The following is a 25,271-nucleotide window of genomic DNA, read 5'->3' as shown; positions in this document are numbered from 1 at the left end:
CTTCTCGTGTTCCTTCTTCCTGATATTGCTGTCATTCGGAACCGCTACATCGATCACTACGGCCGTCTTCTTCTGTTTGTCTACCACCACTATGTCCGGTTGGTTAGCCACCACCATTTTGTCCGTCTGTATCTGGAAGTCCCACAGGATCTTAGCTCGGTCATTCTCCACCACCCTTGGGGGCATCTCCCATTTTGACCTCGGGACTTCTAGGTTATACTCGGCACAGATGTTCCTGTACACTATGCCGGCCACTTGGTTATGGCGTTCCATGTATGCCTTGCCTGCTAGCATCTTGCACCCTGCTGTTATGTGCTGGATAGTCTCTGGGGCATCTTTACACAGCCTGCACCTGGGGTCTTGCCTGGTGTGATAGACCCCAGCCTCTATGGATCTTGTACTCAGAGCTTGTTCTTGTGCTGCCATGATTAGTGCCTCTGTGCTGTCTTTCAGTCCAGCTTTGTCCAGCCACTGGTAGGATTTCTGGATATCAGCCACCTCCTCTATCTGCCGGTGGTACATACCGTGCAGGGGCCTGTCCTTCCATGATGGTTCCTCGTCTCCCTCCTCTTTCTTGGGTTTCTGCTGCCTGAGGTATTCACTGAGCACTCACTGAGCACTCGGTCAGTTGGGGCCATATATATATATATATATATATATATACACACACACATATATATATATATACATATATATATTGGTGCTGTCAAATTTAACACATCTGGAGTGCAGAATGACTCAAAATCCGTGAAATGTTTCTGTCAATGTATTTCGGGCAGTTCGTCCAAGTAGAGATACCTTCACACATGCCCCAGTGGGCAGTTGATCTGGTAGTGACGGGCAAACGACATTTGGCCCTCTCGATGGGAAATTTGAGTATTAAAAAAATAACAAGACGGAACAGTCGACCGACATAAAGTATCATGCACATTGCCCAAGAAGGAATTTTCTTTTCACCGAAGCAGTTCCAGCTTAAAATATCACATTGGCACGAAGCTTACGTTGGTCAGGGATGCTGCTAGGACTTTGGCTAAATGCATCACCTAACTTGCAACAAAAACCACTCACAGAGCATCGGGAACTCAGTAAGTCTACCTCGGAAATATTGACTGACACAATAGTGGATTGCAACAAACTCCAAACCTATTAATATCGTTAAGAACATGCGCTTTACATAGCTTTGGTTCCTCGTTTCAAGGACTTGAAGTGCCTCCCCAAGAGTGACAGAGAGAGAGAGTGGATAAATGCTTTTTGTTAACATGAATGTTCAAGATGTTCAATAAACATGTTCAGTGTGTAAGTTTTGCCTTTTTTTCCAAGTCTGTTTGCTCATGCAAAATGAATTGTGATTAACATAAAAATGAATGACATTTAATTGATTAATCAAAATTAATCCACAGTAACCCTGTGATGAATCTGATTAAACATTTTAATTGTTTGACAGCACTAACATATATTAAATATTAGTGTACACCTATTGGTATATAGGTTTTTTAAAAAGTTGTTTTTCACAGGAAAGAACCTGTGCTAAAAGACTGAAGAAAACTATTCAAATTCTCTTTGAATTTAAGCAGACATTCTTTGTGTTTACAAAAGTGTCAGTTACAAGTTTAAATATAAAGTTGAAAAAAATGTAATTGCAACCAAGCTATTGATCAAGTAATTGTGATTAATCACGATTAATTACAGAAAATTGTGTGATTAATTAGTTTATTTTTTTTATCTATTGACAGCACTATATATATATATACACACACACACACACACACACACACACACACACACACACACACACACACATATGTGTGTGTGTGTGTGTGTGTGTGTGTGTGTGTGTGTGTATATATATATATATACTGGTGCATTTTACCACCAGTAGGAGAGGGGGGAGGGGGGGGGGGGGTTGTTATATTAACAGGAGATAACCTGAATGTAAAACAGAGAAATTACATATTTAAAAAAATTACATATATAGAAATCAATAAAAGTTGCGCAGTTATAAAACAGAAAACTGAGGCTGAACACAACAAACATAACTTTATTGTATGCCACCAATGTACATATTTTTTTGTTGCTCAAACAGGTTATTTTTTTCAGTGTGCGAGGCATCTGTGAAACGTTTCTGAAGGATCTTCTTACTTTTAATCTTTTCCTATGAAAAAGCACCTTTTCCTTCTCCCAATGATAACCGCATCACCAGTTTCAGCAGAGAATGTCTGAGAGTTGTTCATATTGGAAGGCGACAGCACTGCAAATAGCATGTCATTCATTTCTGCTGTATAACACTCTGAATGGCACTCATCAGGAGACTAATCACAAGTTGACAACATCTGTCCGTGCTGCTGTGGTTCTGTCAAAAGTGCTCAGCACTGCCAGTTTTTCAAATAATTGTCCCTCAGGTGTCATGAAAGCTTTTTTTCACTTGCAATTTACTTGTCATCTCGCAAAAACTGAAATTCTTAAAAAAAAGAAGAAGAAAGAAATGAGAACTAGAACTGCAAAAGCCAGCTCTGTGAGAGGAAAACTACTTTTGTAAAACTTGGCAAATAAATATATGCGAGACTAGAGACCCAATGAAATCTAATTTTTGATAGCAACACTAGGAAAATGACGTTGAGTGCCAGCCATCAACACTACAAGCTTTCTTGTGTATTTATAACTGGGGTAGGTACCTTAATCCTCAGTCAGTAACAAAATTTGGCAATAATGCAACACTACAGCATATAAAGTAAAGTGAGTTGACAATTTTATTATGCCCTCATTTTGGGGAGGAATCCATGTTTAAAAAACAAAAACAAAAAAAAAAAAACAGAAGCAAGCGAGCAATGTCGCTATTATCTAGCTAAAGCAATAAATCATATGTAAGTTTGGATTTGACATTTGAGAATAAAAAAAAAACAATTTCCTGGGTGTTAGACTCAGTGTGCTGCATTTATAGCCTTTGTGTCTTCTCAGTTTGTTGCTGGTTTGTACCATTTGTTTGCTTGTGTCTTCACCATTAATGTTTATAGACTTCATTTTCAGTGGCCTTTTTTGCTGCTTGTCACAATAAAAGTTTGTGTTTTGTTAAATACCTCTATTCTTAGTCTCCATTCCACAATACCTGACATTACATGTACAGTAAACTTTAAAAATCGATGTTCCTAGACGGCTAATATGGTTTTCTTGCTCCAGTTTCCTGCTTTGAGTTACTATTCTTGCAATTAAGAGACAACTGTTTTCCTTAAAAGTTGAAAAAAAAGTTTTCCAATGGTAAAAGCTTTACAGCAACAATTGTCTAAGTTTAACTGATCTAATTACATTCTAAGCTTGTTGATAGCAATGTCAGTTACTTTGCAATTTCATAAAGTAATGTTTTTGAGACACTTGAATTATGAACAGCTACTGCTAGAGCTGCTAGAATACATTGGAATATTTAAGTCAGCTGACTTATATCTTTTAATCCTTCTAATGCTTTTAGTGGCTGCCAGGGGGTAGCTGGAATAATTTATGTCACCTTATGAGCTAGACCTGACACCAAGTTTTGCAGTGGAAAAAAAATAAAGGGGAAACATAAATTGACAGGAAATTGAGAAGCTGCTTCTCTGTACACAACTCAGACTCAGACTGTCACTATCTTTTATGAAGAATATATTACCAAACAATGGCTTTACAATCTCCATTGATTCAGTAGCAATGAGGACAGGATTTATAGTAAAGAGGACATAAAATCACCACATTATAACTGATCTTTTTTAATAAAGTTAAGAGTGTTGTATGTTAAGGAAAGTGTTTGGAGTTCAAATGAAAATACATAAAAAATATATTGATCATAATCGATTTTTTTAAAGTAATTTTCTGGCTTGTCTCCATATTGATGTTGTATTACTGATGCTATCCTCAGGATGGCACTCACAGCAGCACAATACAAGTAGTTCACTTATTACTGTACAAAAAAGGAAAATTGCAGAAAATGAAGCCCACAGGTGTATTGATAACCTACCCACATATCCGGTAGCATCTGGCTTTACGACAATGAGCAGGAGTGAAAGCTAAAAATAAACACCTCAGAGGAACAACTGGTGTAAGGTGTGGTGAGGTTTAGGAACACTGCTTAAGCAGATATGAACAGTGCGCAGTGATGCTGATGGCAAGTGAATCAACCAGCTGTTGGGATGCTAGTCACTTGTTTAGGGATGTTTCCTGCATAATGCTATCTGCACTTACCAGATCCTCCACTGTAAGAAGAACGGGTGGAAGTTTCAAAGCTCTCCCTGCAAGAACTCTGTGCAGAGAGTTTAGCAATTCATCAACAGCAGGTTGATAAATTGCTAACAATAAATTAAAAATAACTTAAAAGCATTTGATCTCAAATCATTTAAAATATCATTAGTTACTTTTCTTTTAAATGCTGAATGAAACTGTGGAGTTTAAATTAATTTAAATGTAAATGTGTTAAATCATATTCACTGTTGCTGTTTGACTAATAATACATTGGTATAAGAAAGCCTTTACCCATTACTATATAAGTTAGGGTTGAATTACACTGGACGCACATTGCAAATCTTTCGAAAAATACATATTTTGTTTAATTTGATAGAAGAAATATGTTTCAAAATGTTGGGACTGGGCTATGCTTACCACTGTGTAGTATCCACTCTTCCGGATGAGACAGACTGGACTTTTAGGAAATTTATTTTGTCCTTTTTTGCCTGATATAGATTTCTAGGTACTTAACACGATATTATTTATATTTGTCATTTCCTGACATGCGTATAGAAGACAATTCACATGAAAGGCCTGAAATGCAGACATACCATTTCAGGGTCCAGATTCTTCTACCATGAAGCTGTTTTAATAACTGCAGTTTAGCTGCAATTTAGCATTGCCTTGTCTTGCTGAAACATGCAAGGCCTTTAATGGAATGGAAATCATCTGGGTGGAAGCAGATGTAGCTCTAAAACCTGTATATACCTTTAATTACTGGTTGTTCCTTTTCAAATGTGCAAGCTGTCAATTGCAAAAGCACTAATCCATCCCAATACCATCAAAGATGAAAGATTTTAAAACCTCTCTACGTCTCCTCTCTTGGTCCATCTCTTCTTTATTCCAGAGGATCCAACAGATTTCACATTTTTATTTGTCTGACCACAGAACAGTTTTCCACTCCTTTGGCCAAGAGAAGAAAGTAGCATTTTTGGTTCATGTTTACATTTGTTCTAATTATTAGAGCTATAACTTGCACTAGTAGGTGGTGTGGCGGACTGTGGCAGACAGACAGTGATTTCTGCAACTGAACTGTAACTCCCTCCAAGTTGAAAAACGGACACAAGGCGTTCTTGATTTTTACTGGCATTTATTGCACACAGGTGCCACCAACAGTGCCGTGAGAACTGTACAAACAACATAAAATAATCAATTTCCACAGTAAATTGTTTTCATAGAGAATAAACAATAAAGCACAATATTAAACGACATAAAACATTCACAATTTGACCTTTACAAAATGTTAACATATTACACCTGACTACCATAAACTCAACAGTTCTGTCACAAACAAACATCTTATTTTTCTACCACAACATATAAGATACAAATTGCATACCTCATTGGCCGCATTAACTTGCAGGGGTTAATGAAAACGCATTTTGCCGTGTGCACTCTTTCCCATAGCAGGAAAACTTCGTTGCACAGGTCTACATAGCTCTACCACCAAGTGAGAGAGGAAAGCATGCTGCCCTCTACCAAGTGTGGCATGTAACTGAAATTTTGTCAACCCCCAACAACAGACTGAACATTGGTTCCACCCTGGAAACATTCTATAAACCTTTAAATGTGTATTTTTAAACCAACAATCTATACATTAAATCTGATATATTAAAATAAAGTATTTTTAACTTATTTATTATAACTTAAACCATGAAATTATTTTAAACTGCATAACTGCTGCTGATGGCAGCCACACTCCCACCAAATCACTGGTGATTTTCAACTGAACCACATTGCAAAAGAAAAAAAGTGTAGATGTCCCTTGGGTCAAAACATAAATTACAGAGATAGGAGTTCTAAACTACTCAGCTTCAAGTAGGGTAACTATTTTGTGGATGGGTCTCTCAAGATACACTGGCTTATTAACTCTTTTTTTTCTTTGGTCATCCAGTGTTGCATCACTGATTAGCAGCTTGAGTTAACTAATGATTCCATCCTCACTAGGGTACACCTTGGTTACCTTGGCCAACTTCCACTCATATCTGGGTAGACTATTATCCATCAGCATCACAATGTCAATGATCTTGGCATTACTCTGTGTTTTGTACCATTTTCCTCTCTGCTGAAGATTCAGCAAGTATTCCCTTTTCCATCTGGTCCAGAATTCATTGGCTAGGTATTGCACCTTGCGCCATCTCTTCCGAAGATAAAGGTCTTCCTTCACAAACTCACCAGGTGGTGGTAAAACCACTGAAGACTTCATGGTCAGGATGTGATTCGGTATAACAGGCTGTGGACCAGTGGGATCATTCAGCAGGTGAGTTGTTAAGGGCCTACTATTTATGATCGCCATGACTTCATAAAGGTAGGTACACAAGGATGAAGTGTCAAGCCTTTTGGATAAATGATCCAAAATGGATGTCAACATACTTCTAATTGTCCTGATCTACCTTTCCGAGGCCCCACCCATATGGCTGGTAGATGCTGGGTTCATGACAAACTCACAACCTAGTTGTTTTAGGCTTTCTTAATCCATTTTCTTTACAGATTCCAAGAACTCTCGTCTTGCTCCAGCAAAGTTGGTTGGTTGAACACTTCCATGTATGGCGATAAAGAGTCGAAGAACATTAATGAAGGCATCACTGGTCATGTCGTCAAGTAACTCTATATGCACAGCACGAGAGCATAGACATGTGAATAGCAGACTGTAGCGTTTAAGTTCCTTTCTTCCCTCCTTAACGTAAAACGGGCCAAAGCAGTCCATTCCACACTAGGCAAAGGGAGGCGATGTTTCAACTCTTTCACGCGGTAAATCTGCCATTCTTTGTACTTCAGCATTCCTTCTGAATTTCCTACATTTGATACACTTGTAGATGTAGGAAGACACTGCGTGACTACATCGTAATAGCCAAATGCCATTTGATTGCAGCTCATTCATAGTCATCCCACGTCCCTGGTAATGAACCTTTTGATGGAAGTGTTCAATCAGCAACTTTGATATGTGGTTTTTGCTCGGCAAGATCGCTGGATGTTTGATGTGTGGGTGTAAATCTGCATGCTCCAGCTGACCTCCCACTCTTAGCACACCATTTTCATCCATGAAGGGATTCAGTTTGTGCTGCCTATTTGCACAGTCTCTTGTTATTGTCTCTTTCTTCGATTTCAGATCTTTGATTTCTTCGGAAAACAGTTTGTTTTAAACAGTAGCTATGTTGAAAAGCTCTGCTTCTTTCCTCTCCTCAAGACTGGTGACTTTGTTGGTTCTGCACATCAGACCCTTGACCTCTTTGACACATCGCATCAGTCGTGCAATGGCTTTAACTAGCCTTATCCAGTTTGAGAACTTTGAGAAATGATTGAGCAACGAACCTTCTGTGGTCAGTGTCTTATGGACAAAAGTCTTACGAAGTTTTGGATCTTCAGCTCCCAACTCTCCCACCTTAATCTCATCAGTAGGATGTTTATCCTGCCAGAGAAAATCTGGACCCAGTTGGAAGTAATTAGTCCCTTTTCTGTCAGACCCCTTGATGCATGGTCAGCAGTATTGTTCTCAGAAGTCACATATCTCCATTGGTCTGGATCGGAACCATCTTGGATACGCTGAATGCGATCTGCCAAAAATATGTGAAACCTTCTAGCATCGTTGTTGATGTATCCAAGAACAACCTTCGAATCCGTCCAGAAGAATTCTTGGGCTTGAACTTCCAACTCCCTTTTAAGCAGGTGACTCGTTCACACTGCTGCTGATAGCTCAAGCCAGGGTACTGTGGTGACCTTTGTAGGAGTCACCCTGGCTTTGCCAATAACTAGAGAACAGTGGACTTGGTTTGAAACACTGATTGCTCTCAAGTAAGAACATTCACCGTACCCTTTAACACTCGCATCTGAGAAATGCAGCTCATATCTTTCAACTTTCTCAAAACCTTCTGGGAGATAACAGCCCTGAATTTTGATGCCAGCCAGGTTCTTTAAATCTAACAGCCAAAACTGCAACCGTGGTTTGAGCTCTTCTGACAGTGGCTCATCCCATCCAACCTTGTCTTGATACATCTGTTGGAGTATTTGCTTTCCAACCAGAATAAATGGTGCCACAAAGCCAAGAGGGTCATAGATGGATGCCACAGTTGATAAGACTCCTCTTCTAGAAAGTGGACGCCCATTCACAATCACTCTGAAATGGAACTGGTCTGAAACAATGCACCATTTGATTCCCAGAGCTCTCTCAATTTGGGACTCACCAAGAACCAAGTCACTATTTTGTACTCAATCTGCACGTTCACTCTCTGGAATGGATGCAAGTACCTCATGATTGTTGGAAATGAATTTGTGAATTTGCAGTTTGCCAGCACTGCAGAGTTGCCTTGCTTCCTATACCAACTTGATGGCTTCATCTTTGGTTGCGACACTTGTGAGCCCATCGTTCACATAAAAGTTTTGTTCAATGAACTGAATGGTTATTTCACTGTAGTGACCATGTCCTTGGGCGGCAATATATTTCAACCCAAAGTTTGCACAACCAGGGGAGGAGGCAGCTCCAAATAGGTGCACTCGCATGCGATAGACAGATGGTTGAGCCTGGAAGTTTCCATTGTCCCACCAGAGAAATCTCAAGTAGTCCTGGTCCTCTGCTTTGATGTGAAACTGATGGAACATACACTCAATATCGCACATTATAGCGACTTGTCCCTTGCGAAAGCGGCAGAGAACACCTATCAGGCTGTTCGTTAATTCTGGTCTAGTGAGAAGGTAGTCATTTAATGACACGCCTTCAAATCTTGCTGAGAAGTTGAACACAACCCATATTTTTCCTGGCTTGTGTGGATGATACACTCCATGATGAGGAATGTACCACACAGGACTGTTGTTAATTTCTCCTCTTGGGACCTTTTCTGCGTCCCCATTTGTTATGATTTCACTCATAAAGGTTGTGTAGTCCTTTTGGTATTGTTTGTCTTTTTCGAATCTTTCTTTCAAGCATCGGCGCCTATGAACTGCACATGCCTTGTCTGGGAGATTTGGTCGATCTTTCTTGAAGGGAAGCGGCATTTCACAGTGACCGTCTGCTTTAATTTTGATTCCTTCTTCCATTATGGTTAGAAAACGCAAATCTTCCTGAGATAAATTAGGATCCTCCACTCTTCTCTCACTGAAGTGATACTCAAGCATCCTCAGCACATCTGGTGGCGAAATTAACTCCTTAACTTGGGTTCAACATATGTATTTCACTTCATTTGTGAGCTTCTTAGATGTCTGGAGATGAGGTTTCACCGACTTCATGACAATCTTGTGGCTGCTTCCTATGGAATCACCATTGTTGACACATGGGCTAACACAACCGACTATGCTCCATACTAAATATGTCTTTTGAGCAAATGGCTCGTTGTCTTTACCTGGGACAACCTCTCGGGTTAGCAAAGCCTGTGGGCAGTTATATGCTATGAGAAGCCCTACATCACACTCAATCAATGGAGCAATCTCCGCAGCAAGATGCTCTAGGTGTGGCCAAGCTCTTGCCATTTTTGGTGTAGGAATGTGACTTAGATTGGCAGGTATTGTCATGTCTATGTGTAGGCAGGCAGGAAGAGAGGACCCAAAATGCAGGACTCACTGAGGTGGAAGTAACTCAAAAACACACAGCTTTATTGCTGGTAAGAAGCAGAACAGAAAAACACTAACTAAACTGGAAGAACAGAATAACTAGGCAGGTAGGCTGGCTGGCAAACGGAACACACAGAGGGTGAACAGATGTTAACGACGCGACACCGAGTAGGGGAAGACACAGACACTAAATACAAGAGGTGAACGGAGTGAAGAGGAAACAGCTGGGAGACATGGCTGACGCTGATTACACTGACGAGACAGGGAGAGCACAAAGCTGAACGCACTGACAAAGGACACAGACCTACAAAATAAAACAGGAAGCACACGCCAGACAGAGACACAGACTCGTAAACAGGCATAATGACATCATGGACAGACAGAGGGACATACGGGCAGAGAAGACTAAGCACAGGCAACCTAAACCAAACATGAGGGCAAGATAACAAAACCTAAACCAGAAATAATCATCATCGTCATCATCATCAACATCATCATCAGATAACTAAAGAATCAGAATATAATTATAATCAAAACAGTATCACCAGAGAATAAGAACTAATCAACAATGCAAAAATAAACCAAAACATAAGAAACTCAAAATGCTGGGTCAAACCGACCCAGGACCGTGACAGGTATGAACTCTCTTGAATAGGTTACAGGGAGAGAAATCTTCTTTGATGAATAGAAACCTCTCAACTGGAGTCCAACTAAACTCTGACTTGGGATGATTGTATTTCTGGATGAAAGTGTGGAGAGTTTTAACTGCACAGACTCCCCTTTAGTTACCAGAGCTTCTCCCTTATCTTGCATGACAAATGTGGTATCGCTTTGGTTATCAAGTAGTGCATATATACGAGAATTTCATTCTCTGGGTTAGTTGATGTAGATAACCAAACTGGGACAACTGTAGAGGAGTACATGCTGTCCATGCCTTGCACTACTCTGTTTGATGTAGCTTCATTTGATGGTTCAGGGGTGTGTTTGCTCTCTGTTCTTTCCTTTGACTTAGCATATTTTGAGTTTTTTACACTCTCCCCATGCTCATCACTGCTTTTCTCTCTTCTGGTTGCCCTTTCGCAATCTTCATGTAAACATGTTGGGTGTCTTTCCTTACATGTTTCACAAAGACTCCTTCTTTTGCAGGTCCTTGAATGATGTCCTGGTTGTAAACATCCAAAGCACAACTTCTTTGTCTGGACAAATTTAACGCGTTCTTCAACTCGTTTTTCCTTGAATTTCCAGCATGTCTGAATACCATGATTGCATTTTTCCCAGAAGGTGCATCTCTTGGGTTCTGCATTCTCTTCAGAGTTGCTCACAAGCACCTTTGCACCAACGTTTCGTGCCTTTGTTGTCTTTATTTTTTCACCATCACTGGACTTCAAGGCATGAAGAGAAGTTACTGGATTGCAAGCTATTTTTGCTTCCTTTGTGATGAATTCTACAAACTGACTGAAAGTAGGAAACACACTACAAGTTTCTTCTATCTCAATCACCTTCCTATTCCAACTGGCCACCAGCCATTCTGGCAGTTTTGTTAGAAGTTTTTGACTTTCATCACAGTCGTTCAATACTTCCAGACTCTTAATCTGGGACATTGCAGCCTGGCAGCCTCTAAGGAAGTCTGAAAAATCCCTCAGCTCAACACTGTCTTTGGGTCCGATTGTGGGCCATGCTGCAAGCTTATCCTGGAAAGCTTTAGCTATCACAAATGAGCTTCCAAATCTTTCTTCCAGGATATCCCATGTTGAGTCGTAAGCTGCATCTGTTCTTAATAGGAATTACACTCAACAAAAATATAAACGCAACACCTTTGTTACTGCTCCCATTCCCCATGGGATGGACGTAGAGACCTAAAATTCATTCCAGATACACAATATAACCATCCCTCCCAAACAGTGGTCACAAATCAGTCCAAATGTGTGGTAGTGGGCACATCTGCTATATTGAGATAATCCATCCCACCTCACAGGTGTGCCACATCAGGATGCTGATCTGACATCATGAGTAGTGCACAGGTGTACCTCAGACTGCCCACAACAAAAGGCCACCCTGGAATGTGCAGTTTTGTCTCACAGCAAAATGCCACAGATGCCACAAGCAATGAGGGAGCGTGCAATTGGCATGCTGACAGCAGGAATGTCAACCAGATCTGTCGCCCGTGCATTGAATGTTCATTTCTCTACCATAAGCCGTCTCCACAGGCGTTTCAGAGAATATGGCAGCACATCCAACCGGCCTCACAACCGCAGACCTCGTGTAACCACACCAGCCCAGGACCTCCACATCCAGCAGGTTCACCTCCAAGATCGTCTGAGACCAGCCACCCAGACAGCTGCTGGAACAATTGGTTTGCACAACCAAACAATTTCTGCACAAACTGTCAGAAACCGTCTCAGGGACGCTCAACTGCATGCCCGTCGTCCTCATCGGGGTCTTGACCTGACTCCAGCTCGTCGCCGTAACAGACTTGTGTGGGCAAATGCTCACATTCGATGGCGTCTGGCACGTTGGAGAGGTGTGCGCTTCACGGATGAATCATGGTTCACATTGTTCAGGGCAGATGGCAGCTGAGAATGTCCCAGTTCTTGCATGGCCAGCATACTCACCGGACATGTCACCCATTGAGCATGTTCGGGATGTGCTTGACCGGCGTATACGACAGCGTGTACCAGTTCCCACGAATATCCAACAACCTCGCACAGCCATTGAAGTGGAGTGGACCAACATTCCACAGGCCACAATTGACAATCTGATAGACTCCATGCGACGATGTGTTGCACTGCATGAGGCAAATGGTGGTCACACCAGATACTGACCGGTTCTGGGTCCCCAGACCCCCAATAGCGCAAAAAACTGCACATTCCAGGGTGGCCTTTTGTTGTGGGCAGTCTGAGGTACACCTGTGCACTACTCATTATGTCAGATCAGCATCCTGATGTGGCACACCTGTGAGGTGGGATGGATTATCTCAATATAGCAGATGTGCCCACTACCACACATTTGGACTGATTTGTGACCACTGTTTGGGAGGGATGGTTATATTGTGTATCTGGAATGAATTTTAGGTCTCTACGTCCATCCCATGGGGAATGGGAGCAGTAACAAAGGTGTTGCGTTTATATTTTTGTTGAGTGTAACTTTTGATGGCCCTTTTTGCAGGTCCACCAACGTATTTACAAAGGTAATAGGCCTTTTCATTTACTGGAATGTTTTTCCTACCTATTAGGGTTTGAAATGACATCTTCCAATCGTTGTTTCTCAGTGGGTCTCCTATGAAGACAGAAGATTCAGGTACTGGTAGACGGCTTACATTAATAGACTCTGCTATTGCTTCAGCAAGGACTGTGACACTATCTGTTTGGTGTATCACGGGATGCTCACGTGGACTCCTTACAGCTCCTGGAGATCTATGTTGCTGAGCTGCATGGTTATGAAGTAACTCTGTTATTTCCTCATCTGAGCTTGCATCTTGTTCATAAACTTGGAGCCGTGCCTTTGCCGCACTTAACTTCTTAACAGTCTGTAAGCACTTCTCTTCCAGTGCTTTCTTTCTTGCCACATTTTCTTCCTCTTGTAATGCAATCCTCTTTCTATCTTCTTCTTCAAGGCTTTCAAGTTCTTGTTGTTCACATTCTATCTCCTGCAGGACCTTTAGTGCAGCTTGTGTGGCAGCCAGCTCTACTACAGCCTCTTGTCTCTTAATGGAGGAAAGGCTTGACTTTCGCGACTTTATGCTGGAACTGCTTTCAGAGCTTAACCCTTAGATGCACACGTGGGGTCAAAAATGACCCCATGGGTTGTTTTTCTTCAAAATCTTAAAAATGAAAAGTTGTAATATATTCATGTTGAAGGTATTCCTCATAAAATATGTTTGTAACATGAGGCTATTTGCGATTTTATTTATTTTTTCAATAATTTAAAAAATGCAGTTTTTGTATCACTACCCCACTCTTCCACAAGTGGGATCAAAAATGACCCCAAGCAGTTCCTATGGAATTTTCTATGAACCTTTAATTCTTAGCAACTCTGAGTGTCCCACTTACACTTCTGATGGATCAGGAATTTATTTTTAGACAGTAACAAACGATTTATACTTTTCTGTGCATTTCAAACATTGTCCTTTCTGATGTTTATTTTTAATATCTAAAGTAACATAGCTACTATGAGGCCAGCTAGGATCCCTGTGGACCTTGCCCTACAAATGATCCAGGATGGAGGGGATGAAGAGCCCATCAGAGGCATTGACTCAGAATCTGACATCTTAGATATAGAGGACCCAGACTACACCACTGAATAAGGCCAGTGAGACACAGAGAAGTCCTCTGAAGAGGAAATGGATATTGTGTCTAACAGAATGAGCCCCTCTTCCTGCTCAATATTCTGAATAGTTGGCCAGGGCTTGCACCTGGGTTTAGTACTGTCTCCCCAATAGATGCATGGAAGATGTTCATGTCTGATAATATAATAGAGGAGGTGCTGACATGCACAAACATGGAGGCACGAAGAGTAGCCAGAGACAGGGGAAAAGAGTGGAAAAATGTAATCGAACATAAGCTCATGGCCTTCATTTGATTAACCATTCTTGCAGGAAGTGAACTGGTATGTACCATTCGGTGTGTTTTTTGGGAGTCCTCTGCACTCTTCCACACCCGTGGAAGAGTGTAGGTATTGGTAGGTTGTGCATCCAAGGGTTAAGGGCAGAGGCATCAAAAGCATCAAATTGGCTATTCTTCCCTTGTCTTTTTAAAGATAAAACTCATTGCTACAGCCAGGAAAAAAATACAAAATTCACCCTTTAGACCTGCTTTTTTTTGTTTGTTTCTGTCTCTATTGTTATGTATGTATGTATGTTCTGTCACTAGTTAGCTTACATAAATCAATGTAGGAGTATTAACAACAATGCCATTTTATGTATTTGGACAAGATAGCACTACATTTACTCTAAAACTGTAACTTCAAGAATTTTAATTTTAAATTCAGTTTCATGCACAGTGTTAAATGTGTAACAGTTGTTCAGAATAGGTGTCAGTGGTATAAATTAGACTTAGTACATGTAGTGTTTCATGTACTCCACATACACGGTAATTTTACAGTAATTCACTTGAAACAGTTTCTTGTGAAATTTTAAGTTCAAAATAAGTAACATTTGCCAAAGATTCTTTTCTTATTCACAGTGAAGGTGCAGCACCTTCTATGCAAAGTTACAATCGTTTATGTTGCTGACACTATTTGAGAGTGAACATTTTATGCCAGTTATATAAGTAATATAAAGTGCAAGACAACATTGCAGATTTAAGACATTTGAGACATTCAAGCAGCTTAAATCTTGAAAAACACGGTTTGGCAATGAAGTGAGCAAACAAGCACCAACACTATCCTTTGAGGGAATGGTTCATTATCACTAGTGACAAACATGAAAAGCAAATGGTAATAAGCGAGTCTGAAATGCTACTCTGCAGGAAAAACATTTACGATTCTGAGTGCCAGCAACAATTTCTTTGGCTGCCCAAAGATCTCCCCACATAGTATTTCTTTTCTTTAGTGCTAGTCAGAGAAACGCCAAGTAAGATAATCCATTACTTTCCCCACTGACTAGAGCACATACACGCACAAGCATAAAGGCAATATACCAGGTTGACTGGCTGTTGATGCCAGTTTATTACTTCTAATTCTATTTACCACTATTCTTGCAACTGTGCACCAGCTCACAGTGGGTTGTAAAGAGTTTCTTTCTGATATGGGGGGAGTTTCAAATCACATAACAGAGTGACTTTTTATATTTACATTTTACTTACTATTTCCTTTAATTTCCTCTTGATAAAATAAAAGGTATGTTTTGAAATGCAACATAATTTGTATTTCTTAAAACTTAAAACTGAATTGAATATGCAGTCTGTGTTAATCACACCAGTCCACACTGTAGTTATTCTAATAGGGATTAACTGATTTAATTTAATTGCCTTAGGGCAACTGTAGTTGTGATTTGGTGTTATACAAATTAAACTGGATTGAACTGAATATGACTTAAGACTTATTTTATAGCATTTTTAAACACTAAGGAAACCAGTAAATGCAGGGAGGCAGAAACACTGAATGACTGAGGTAGTGAAGGGTTCCTACGGTGTGGAAACCAGGTTTTGCTGGCTCTAGACAACTGTAAAAGAAAGAGCAACAGCTTGGCTGTAAGCATTCATGTTATGTTGGAGGCTTAATATCTGATCCTATAGAGAAGCAGCACATAACATACACTGCTGAAAGCACAGTTGGAAGCGCAATTAGAACATAAAACACACAAAGATACACATACGTAGTGGCACACAGAGCATCTTAGGTGGTATTTTGCTGTGAGGAGCCAACAATCCAAACAAGCCAAACAATCAAAAAATGAGCTGTGGCCTCTAGCCAAGTAATACTTTGATTGGAGTTCATTCTTGTCAGGCCACAGACTGTGCAGTTTCATCTCCTTAAATCCACCACTTTGAAAAGAAGAAAGGGTTGCGGCCTATAATTAATCTTAAACCCTGTTGTGGAAAGTGTACGTTAATAAAAACAGCTACAGATTAATTTCCATCTAGAGATAAATAGCTGTTCTACATATAGAAGAAAATCCATGTGAAACAAGAATTGGGAGTGTTGTGTGGGAATCTCAAGTGTATCTGAGTGTGTGGGGAGTTGGTTTAGACACCTTTACACTGAGGTAATGAGTTGCTTCACATATTTGTTTTGAGAAACTTTTAAATGAACTTTGACAACTTGAATGTTAATAGAGATCAATATAAATTTTCTAGTTTTGGACAAAAGAAAAGTGTAGTAACAAATTCATGATTCAAAATAATAACAAAATAATTTTTTATGCCACCATGAGTTTACAACTCAACTGGAATCCAAAAGGTTCTGCTACGGGGTACTCTATCACAGGATTTACACACAGTAATCAGCTGAACAATGAAATAAAAATAAACCATGGCTTACCCCTTGGTGAATGATGCTTCCAAATTATGTTTGCATCAGGTCGACCAACTGCCAGGCACATAAGATTGACGTTGCTGCCTTCATTCACCGTGACGTCCTTTGATATGTTAGTGATCCTGGCAGGTACTGAGGGTAGAAAGAAGAATCGTGATTGATGTTTTTACTCTAATTAATGACAAATAAGCGAAGTACTTGCTATTGCATGTGGTCAGACCCATGATGAGGTTAAAAATAACCCCAGGGATGGGGACTCAATTAGCATGAAATTAGCTGACAAATCTCTCAATTCTCTGGCTCGGTGTGATGTTATACATGATTGATTTTCTTCATCATGTATCTATGCCACATTGCTTATTAGACAAGCATCAGACTAATTTTAAGTACGACAGGATTTTAACTTTCACCAAGGAAATTTGATTTGTGTGTGTGGCAGGCTCATTGATTGAGTGTGCTCTGTAAGAGGATAACCTCAAGTCAAGGGTTAGACGTTACTGTCCTTCACTGTAATTTAACTCTCTCATATTGACTTGAACTTTAAAACCACATTAGCCCAAAATGCTGGGTTGACATTCATAGAAGAAAAGGACAGATGAGAATGGGCATGTGCCTTAATTGATCATAAATAATTTCATATCAAGAAAACAAAAATACAACAGTACAAACCTGGTCTGTGAAGGTTCTCAGTGATCCAGGTCATTGTAGTCTAAGGAGCTTGGAAAGAAAAGCGTCTGGACTTCTTTAAGTTGCTTGAAGACGTTTCAACTCTCATCCAAGAAACTTCTTCCATTCTGCCCTAGAACGGAAGAAGTTTCTTGGATGAGAGTTGAAACGTCTTCAAGCAACTTAAAGACGTCCAGACGCTTTTCTTTCCAAGCTCCTTAGAGTACAAACCTGGCCACATTTATAGTATTAATGTTACTGTGTTGTGAAAAAGTGTTTGCCCCTTTCCTGATTTCCTATATTTTTGTCACACTTAAATGTGATTATTAAGCAAATTTAAATATTAGACAAAGATAACATAAGTAAACACAAACGTTTCTAGATGAAGGTGTTTATGATTAAGGAGAAAGAAATTGAAACATAATTGGCCCTGTGTGAAAAAGCGATTGTCCCCTAACTCTAAAATTATTCAGGAATGCGCTAATAGAATGACAGAAGGAGCGAGGTGTTGCACCAAGGATGAATATAAGAAAAAACGTTTTTTGATCATGCAAAGCTACTATTGAACACTCCAAGAAAAATATGTTAGAAATAACTATTATAGGGCTTATTTCACTGGACTATAAAGTGATCCATTTTATTAGCCATTATTTTGCAGGTGTGGTAATGTTTTAGTCCTCATCTCCTCACCTGATGCTTCTATTTTTGTTTGTTGTTGCTCATTGTCCCTGCTTTCCCTCTTTGTACGTTTATGTGCGTGTGTGTGTGCACATGTTCTCGCCTTCATATGAACATGGGGCCTTGACAGTTTTCCACTCTGAAGCCAGCCACACCTGACAATGATCACATGTTTGTAGCTCATCACTAGAGACCTACTTAACAGAGTGGCTGTGCTTCAGTCAACACTGGATTGTTGTGTGGCAACAGTCAGCTCGTGCAACTGTGTTTTGGCAAGTAAGGAGAACCATGTGGAGGGAGCCATGTGTGTTATTGTAAATATTGCTGTGGAAGCTGTGGAGAAAGAAGCTTTTGGAAGAGGAGTCACTGTACTGGAAGCTGGGAAGTCACTGCTGAAAAGATTACGTTATACTCTAAATAAATTCACTGTCTTCATTCTGGGAGTCCTGCATTGGGTCCTATTTTCCTGACAGATTTGACCGAATGATCCAGCCAGAATGGACTATTAAATTCCGGTTCTTTAGTATTCTTTATGGCCAAGAAAGACACAGGGCTCAAAGTGGTCCTTTTACTTTAAAAATGATCTTTATTTTACATATCCGGATATGGAGACCTGAACACAAAACACACAACCCCAGGTCTGAAGCACAAACGGAAGCCTAGGTATTTATATACTCGCTCTCTACATCACACCAAACTTTAAGTTTCGATCAAACAGCCTAGTTGGTTTCACTTTCTAGCTGCAAAAGCACGCTCTGCAAAAGCATGTAATTTCCTGTCAGCCTGCAACCTAGTTTTACACTGAAGTCTGGGCCTCTCTTATATAAACCAATATAATCAGCATAAAAGCATTTAAGATTATATATTTATTACCTAACAGGACCCAGTGGATTTGAGCCCTGTCAAGCGAATGCTAACGATACAGGAAGACTGACTGGATGGACGCAAAAAAATATTACAACACATTTCCAAGGAGCAGAGGTCAATGCAACCACACTTTGCGGAGATGCTTAAGATGCTTGAGTCTAGTTTATTCATTATGTTCTCAGTGTATTTTATATTTTCTAGTTTATTTTGCTTACACACTGGAGTTTATTTAGTATTTCTAGTTTAGGTTGTATTGGGTGTTGGTCCAGTTCATGTCTTTTTATCAAATCTCTGTGTCTTTCCCTCAGTATTCTCCACCTGTTGCCTGTTTCTCCAGTCACGGGCCCCATTTCTTCTCCCTCTGTTTCCTGGGTTTCGTCTGTCTGTGTGCCACTATTTCCTGTTTCAGTTTGACAGTCTCTTGTCCTATGTTTAGTGGGTGGCTGTAGCTCAGGTGACAGAGCAGGTCAGCCGCTAATCAGAAGGTCGGTGGTTCGATCCCAGGTTCGATCCCAGGCTGCCTCCTGGCTGCATGCCAAATATCCCCATGTTTGCCTACTGGTGGTGGTCAGAGGGCCCGGTGGCGCCAGTGTCCGGCAGCCTCGCCTCTGTCAGTGCGCCCCAGGGCAGCTGTGGCTACAATGTAGCTTGCCATCGCCAGTGTGTGAATGTGAGTGTGAATGGGTGAATGACTGAATGTAGTGTGAAGCGCTTTGGGGTCCTTAAGGACTAGAAAAGCGCTATACAAATGCAGGCCATTTACCATGTTTCATGTTCAGCTGTCTTGTTAGTTTATGGTCAGTCTGTTTCCTCCTGTGGTTTGTTTCCTCATCTGCCCTTGTGTATATTCAGCGTCGGCCTCTGTCCTGCGTTGTTATGTTCATTAGTTTAGTTCCGATGTTTTCCCAGTTTTGTTTTTGTATTAGGACATCCAGCAATAAAGCAGTGTTTTAGTTGTTCTGCCTATTGAGTCTGCATTTTGGGTCCAATCCCCTTCTCTCATGACATTAACAGCTGTGTTTTGTTCATATTCAGGAAACTGTGTAGCGTGTCGAGGGAGCCAAGTGTGTTTTCGTAAATGTTGCTGTGGGAGCTGTGGCAACAGCTTTTAGAAAAGAATTCACTGCACTAGAAAGTCACTGCTGATATTGAAACTGTTTTGCACTGTATTGTTTTACACTCAAAATATACTCATTGTCTTTGTTCAGGAAGTCCTGCATTTGGGTCCTGTTTTCCCAACAGGCTTCACAGATAATTTACACCATCAAGATGGCATCACTACTTCTGATTTTTTGGAACTCGTTTGTGACAGATTTTGTTCATTTTTATGGACAGAATTTCTTCTCAGCTTCTCATCTCTGCTTTTGAAGATGATGCAGTTCTGTTGGCTTCATCAGGAGGTGGCCTCCAGTTCGCACTGGAGCGGTTCAGAGCTAAGTGAGACCCGATGTAAATGAGAATCAGCACCTCAAAGTCTTAGACCATGGTCCACATCCAGAAAAGGGTGAAGTGCCCATTCCAACTCAGGGGCCAGTTATCGCCCCAAGTGTAGGAATTTAAATATTACGGGGTCTTGTTCACTAGTGAGGGGAGCGGGAGATGGGCAGACGGAGTTGGACTGCGGCTGCAGTGATGCGGATGCTGTACTGTTGCCTTGCATTAAACTGCAATTAAGAGACTTCTCTATCTTTTGCTTACAGCAGTTAAACTAATGCCATGGAATGAATGTATGATTCAATGAGAGGAAAATGTAACATGCTGGACTTTTAAGAAGTTTTAAATGGAATGGGATGGTTGTGGTGGGTGGTGCGGTTTGGAACCATTGTTATAGTGACCACAGAATTTAATGAAGTAGCATCTGTTTGCAGAGTAAGTGAAGGGTCTCCAGCTTGATAATGCCAGTAGGCAGGTGATTGAAAAAAACATACCTCCCCTGCCACCGGGCTTGCTAAGTTGTGGCTTGTGGCTGGGGATGCATCATCCTTCATATCAGCACAACCAAGGTTTTATAGTAAGTAGTTAATTAGAAAATGAAATCCAGAAGCGATCAAAGGAGGAAACTAATGCTTTCCTTTAATATTTGTTGAACATCTAGGCAAAAGTGCTGAGAATGATTTTCTCTGCAATATTTTTTTCTAATTTTAACCTTCATTCTACTGGTAAATGGGTTTCATTCACATGGAAAGGAACAGAAATGCTACAATGTGTTATCCTAATGGCACAAGAAGAAGTACATAATGATATAGTATGCATGGCTAGAATGACTTGCAATGATGTGTTTGAGAAGATAAATCATACATTTATGACAAATGCCAGTGTCAGAAAATGCAATAGCAAAATGTGTAGATGGATATTTCTAGATGTTTGGAAAGTAGGTACCTAAAATAAGCTAAGCAACAACATCCATGCTCATCTTCCCACTCCTACTAAGGGGATTAGGAAGGATTGGGAGCCTTTGCTCCCAATTTACTTCAGCAGAGATAGCACAATTATCATTTAAACTACTTCAAGTCCTGATTTAAAAACAGAAACTAACAAGACATACTCCAAGAATGTGCCTCCACCAAAACAGCTCACTCTCAAATTCAAATTCAAATTCAAATTCAAATTTTATTTGTCACACACACACAACCATACACAGTATGACATGGGGGTGAAATGCTTGTAGCTGTACAATGCCCGACCATTAAATGACAGAAGAAAAGTTTTACAATATTTACAATTTACAGTTTACTACAAAAATTTACAAATTAACTTAGGAATGTACAGTAAAGAATGTGCAAATAGCAGAAGAGATTATAAAGATAAGGATTATAAATTATAGGAATTATAGGATTATAGGAAATGTGTGGTGGTGCGTGTGGTGACGTGTGTGAGAGTCCAGTCTTATAGTGACGTGTTTGGGAGAGTCCAGTCCTACACCTGGTTCAGGCCCCGAATAGCCTGGGGGAAGAAGCTCCTCCTCATTCTCTCTGTTTTGGCCTTAAGGGAGCGGAAGCGCTTCCCAGACCTCAACAGTGAGAAGAGTCCATTGTTGGGATGGGAGAGGTCCATCATAATCTTCCTAGCTTTGGACTTGCACCGCTTGGTGTAGATGGACAGCAGGTCAGGGAGCTCTGATTGAATGATGCGTTCTGCCGAGCGCACCACCCTTTGCAGATCTCGTCTGTCCTGCTTGGTGCTGTTCCCAAACCAGGTGCAGATGTTTGCCGTCAGGACGCTCTCGATGGTGCAGGAGTAGAAGTTCTTGAGCACCTTCAGTGGCAGATGGAAGTCTCTAAGTCTTCTGAGGAAGAAGAGACGCTGACGGGCTTTCTTAACCAGGGTGTTGATGTGACAGGACCATGACAGGTCCTGAGTGATGTGGACACCCAGGTATCGGAAACTGTCCACTCTCTCCACTGGCGTGCCACTGATGATGAGGGGTTTGTAATTCCTCGCCTGCTTTGTAATGAAGTCCACGATCAGCTCCTTAGTCTTGCTGATGTTTAGGAGGAGGTTATTCTCCTGGCACCAGGTCTCCAGGTTCCTAATCTCCTCCAGGTAGGCCATCTCGATGTTGTCGGAGATCAGGCCCACAACAACAGTGTCGTCAGCAAACTTGACAATGGAGGTGGTGTCGGATGTGGCTACACAGTCATAAGTGTACAGTGAGTACAGCAGGGGGCTTAAAACACAGCCCTGAGGCACTCCAGTGCTGAGTGAGATGGAGGGGGAGACTTGTTTTCCCACCCTCACTGATTGGGGTCTGTCTGTGAGGAAGTTGAGGAGCCACTGACACAGTGATGAGCTGAGTCCTAGATCCGTCAACTTGGTGAAAAGCTTAGAGGGAATTATTGTGTTGAATGCTGAACTGTAGTCCACGAACAGCATCCTAACATAATTCCCTCTGCCAGTGTCCAGGTGACTCAGGGGTGTGTGGAGCAGGTGAGATATGGCATCGTCTGTGGAACGATTAGTCCGGTAAGCAAACTGAAGTGAGTCGATGGTGGCAGGAAGTGAAGAAGTGATGTGATCTCTCATCAGTCTTTCAAAACACTTCATCACAATTGAAGTCAGTGCTACTGGACGGTAGTCATTGTGGCAAGCGGGCTGTTGTTTCTTTGGAACAGGGACAATAATGGACTGTTTGAAGCACGTGGGAACCACAGCTTGGGCCAGGGAGAGGTTGAAGATCTCCGTGAACACCGGTGCTAGTTGATCAGCGCAGGCTCTAAGGACCCGGCCAGGGATTGCATCTGGTCCTGCTGCCTTCCTGGTGTTCACCCTCCTGAAGGTGTTCCTCACGGCATGCTCTGTGATGACGAATGCATTTTCTTCACTGGTGCACTCCGAGCGCGCGCAGCCGTTTGTTGTTTTAATTACTGCGGCGTCGAAGCGAGCATAAAACGTGTTCAGCTCATCAGCCAGTGAAGCATCTGCATTCATCATTGAAGAAGCTGGTCGTTTATAGTCCGTTATAGTCCGCAGTCCTTTCCACACTCAAAAAACAGATTCAGGTCCTCCTTTCAAAGAACACATGCAAATTATGTTAGTTGTTCACAAATGCAATTAAAAAATACCAAATTAATTTGCTGTAATTGTTAGGTTTTTTTTGTGTAAACCTAAAATTATTCAAAACCAGCAGAGGCTGATTCTGAACACAAAATGAATGAGTTTGTTGGGGCACTGGGGGTAGGAGGAGTACATTTTTGCACTTAAGTATTTGTAAACTCAAAGAAATCAATTCAAGCCCCTCTTTAAGCTTAAACATTATTTTTAATCTCATTCAACGCAAATGTAGCACTCCAGCGTTACTGCAATTATTATTCGTGTGGTGAACCTAAATTATTTTCTCTCAAAGCAGTCTTTGTCACAAGAACACAAAGTTACTGAGTTACACAACGGTCCGCCTTCTTTGAAAATTTTGCGCTCTTTCAGGATCACCTAAATGAATGCAGCTGCTCTTGGCCTCTCTGTACTTTTTGGATAAAACTACACCTTCAGGTAAGGTAACATATTATTTTTCCATATATCCAATTGTGTATTTCTTTATCAGCTAAATCTATAATGCTATTTATCATAGAAGCTTGTAACAGTTGTTTTTTGAACTTTTGGTGGTGCTACCATTCTCTTCTCTGCTTGAATACTATTTTTTTTTTTGACAATATAGCCAGGTCTTTTCAAAAGTGCCTTGTTTTAGAGGACAAATTGTGTAGCTGCCAACTTTTAAGTCGGAGCGTGTGCTAGCTTAATAGCAGCTAGCCATTGTGCTCAATGAAAGATGATGTCCTATAGCTAACTTCTTTCTTACTGTTTTCTTTTTATAATCTAAAAATATGGTATTCTGTGTTTATTATTATATTCCATTTTCTAGTAGAAAGTATCGTTTTGAGGTGTCTTTAAAAGCACTACATAGTTTACTGAGGGTGCTACCAAAAGCGAACCATGTGGCCGGAAGAGTAACTGCAGGCAGCACAATGCGCACTCCCATGACGTTCAAACCTATTTATTATTATAAAAGATTTCGGCTACGTCCACACTTACACAGGTATTTTTGAAAACGGAGATTTTCCGTTTCCGTTTTAAAAAATAATCCCGTCCACAGGTAAACGCAAAAATGAAGGAAAAGTGATCTTACAAAGCTTCAAATGACGCGTCGACTATTAAATCAGTCAAATATGTGTAAACATGAGAATATAAAGATCTAAATATAAAAATTAAAATAAAACTATGTGAGAGTGAAAGTATATGTATGTGAAAGAAGAATATATGTATGTGAGAGTGAAAATATATGTATGTGAGAGTGAAAGTATAAGTGTGTGAAAGAAGAATGTATGTGTGTGAGAGTGAAAGAATGAATTTTGGCTTGTACGGCCCCTCATATCTATGCATTGAATCATACTTGTTATTAATCTCTGGCTCTCTTCCACAGCATGTCTTTTATCCTGTCTTCCTTCTCTCACCCCAACCGGTCGCAGCAGATGACCGCCCCTCCCTGAGCCTGGTTCTGCCAGAGGTTTGTTCCTGTTAAAAGGGAGTTTTTCCTTCCCACTGTCACCAAAGTGCTTGCTTATAGGGGGCTATATAATTGTTAGGTTTTTCTCTGTATGTATATGGTCTACCTTAAAATATAGAGCACCTTGAGGCGACTGTTATTGTGATTTGGTCAACAAATAAAACTGAAAAAATTGAATTGATGTCATGTGTGAGATGCAGGAGTCACATAGAGAATCAAAGACAGCAACAAACAAACTCCTTGGATTTTGTAGTACTGATTTCAGATGCATTTAAAGAGCTTATTCATTCTGAAATACAGCACC

The 25,271-nt window shown here is 40.7% G+C and overlaps 1 protein-coding gene across 3 annotated transcripts in view; it reads right to left on the bottom strand.

The window, feature by feature from the left end:
- opcml (opioid binding protein/cell adhesion molecule-like) overlaps positions 1 to 25,271 on the bottom strand; it is a 445,347-nt gene that overhangs the window by 59,751 nt on the left and 360,325 nt on the right. For all 3 annotated transcript variants that reach the window (XM_026181472.2, XM_026181471.2, XM_080307427.1), the window contains one exon: positions 16,765 to 16,890. In XM_026181472.2, coding sequence (XP_026037257.1) covers positions 16,765 to 16,890 — 126 coding nt within the window. The remainder of the gene's footprint in view (positions 1 to 16,764; positions 16,891 to 25,271) is intronic.

The sequence above is a fragment of the Astatotilapia calliptera genome, chromosome 10, assembly GCF_964374335.1.
Source record: "Astatotilapia calliptera chromosome 10, fAstCal68.1, whole genome shotgun sequence".
NCBI lineage: Eukaryota > Metazoa > Chordata > Actinopteri > Cichliformes > Cichlidae > Astatotilapia > Astatotilapia calliptera.
This window is presented reverse-complemented; position numbering and strand designations above follow the sequence as displayed.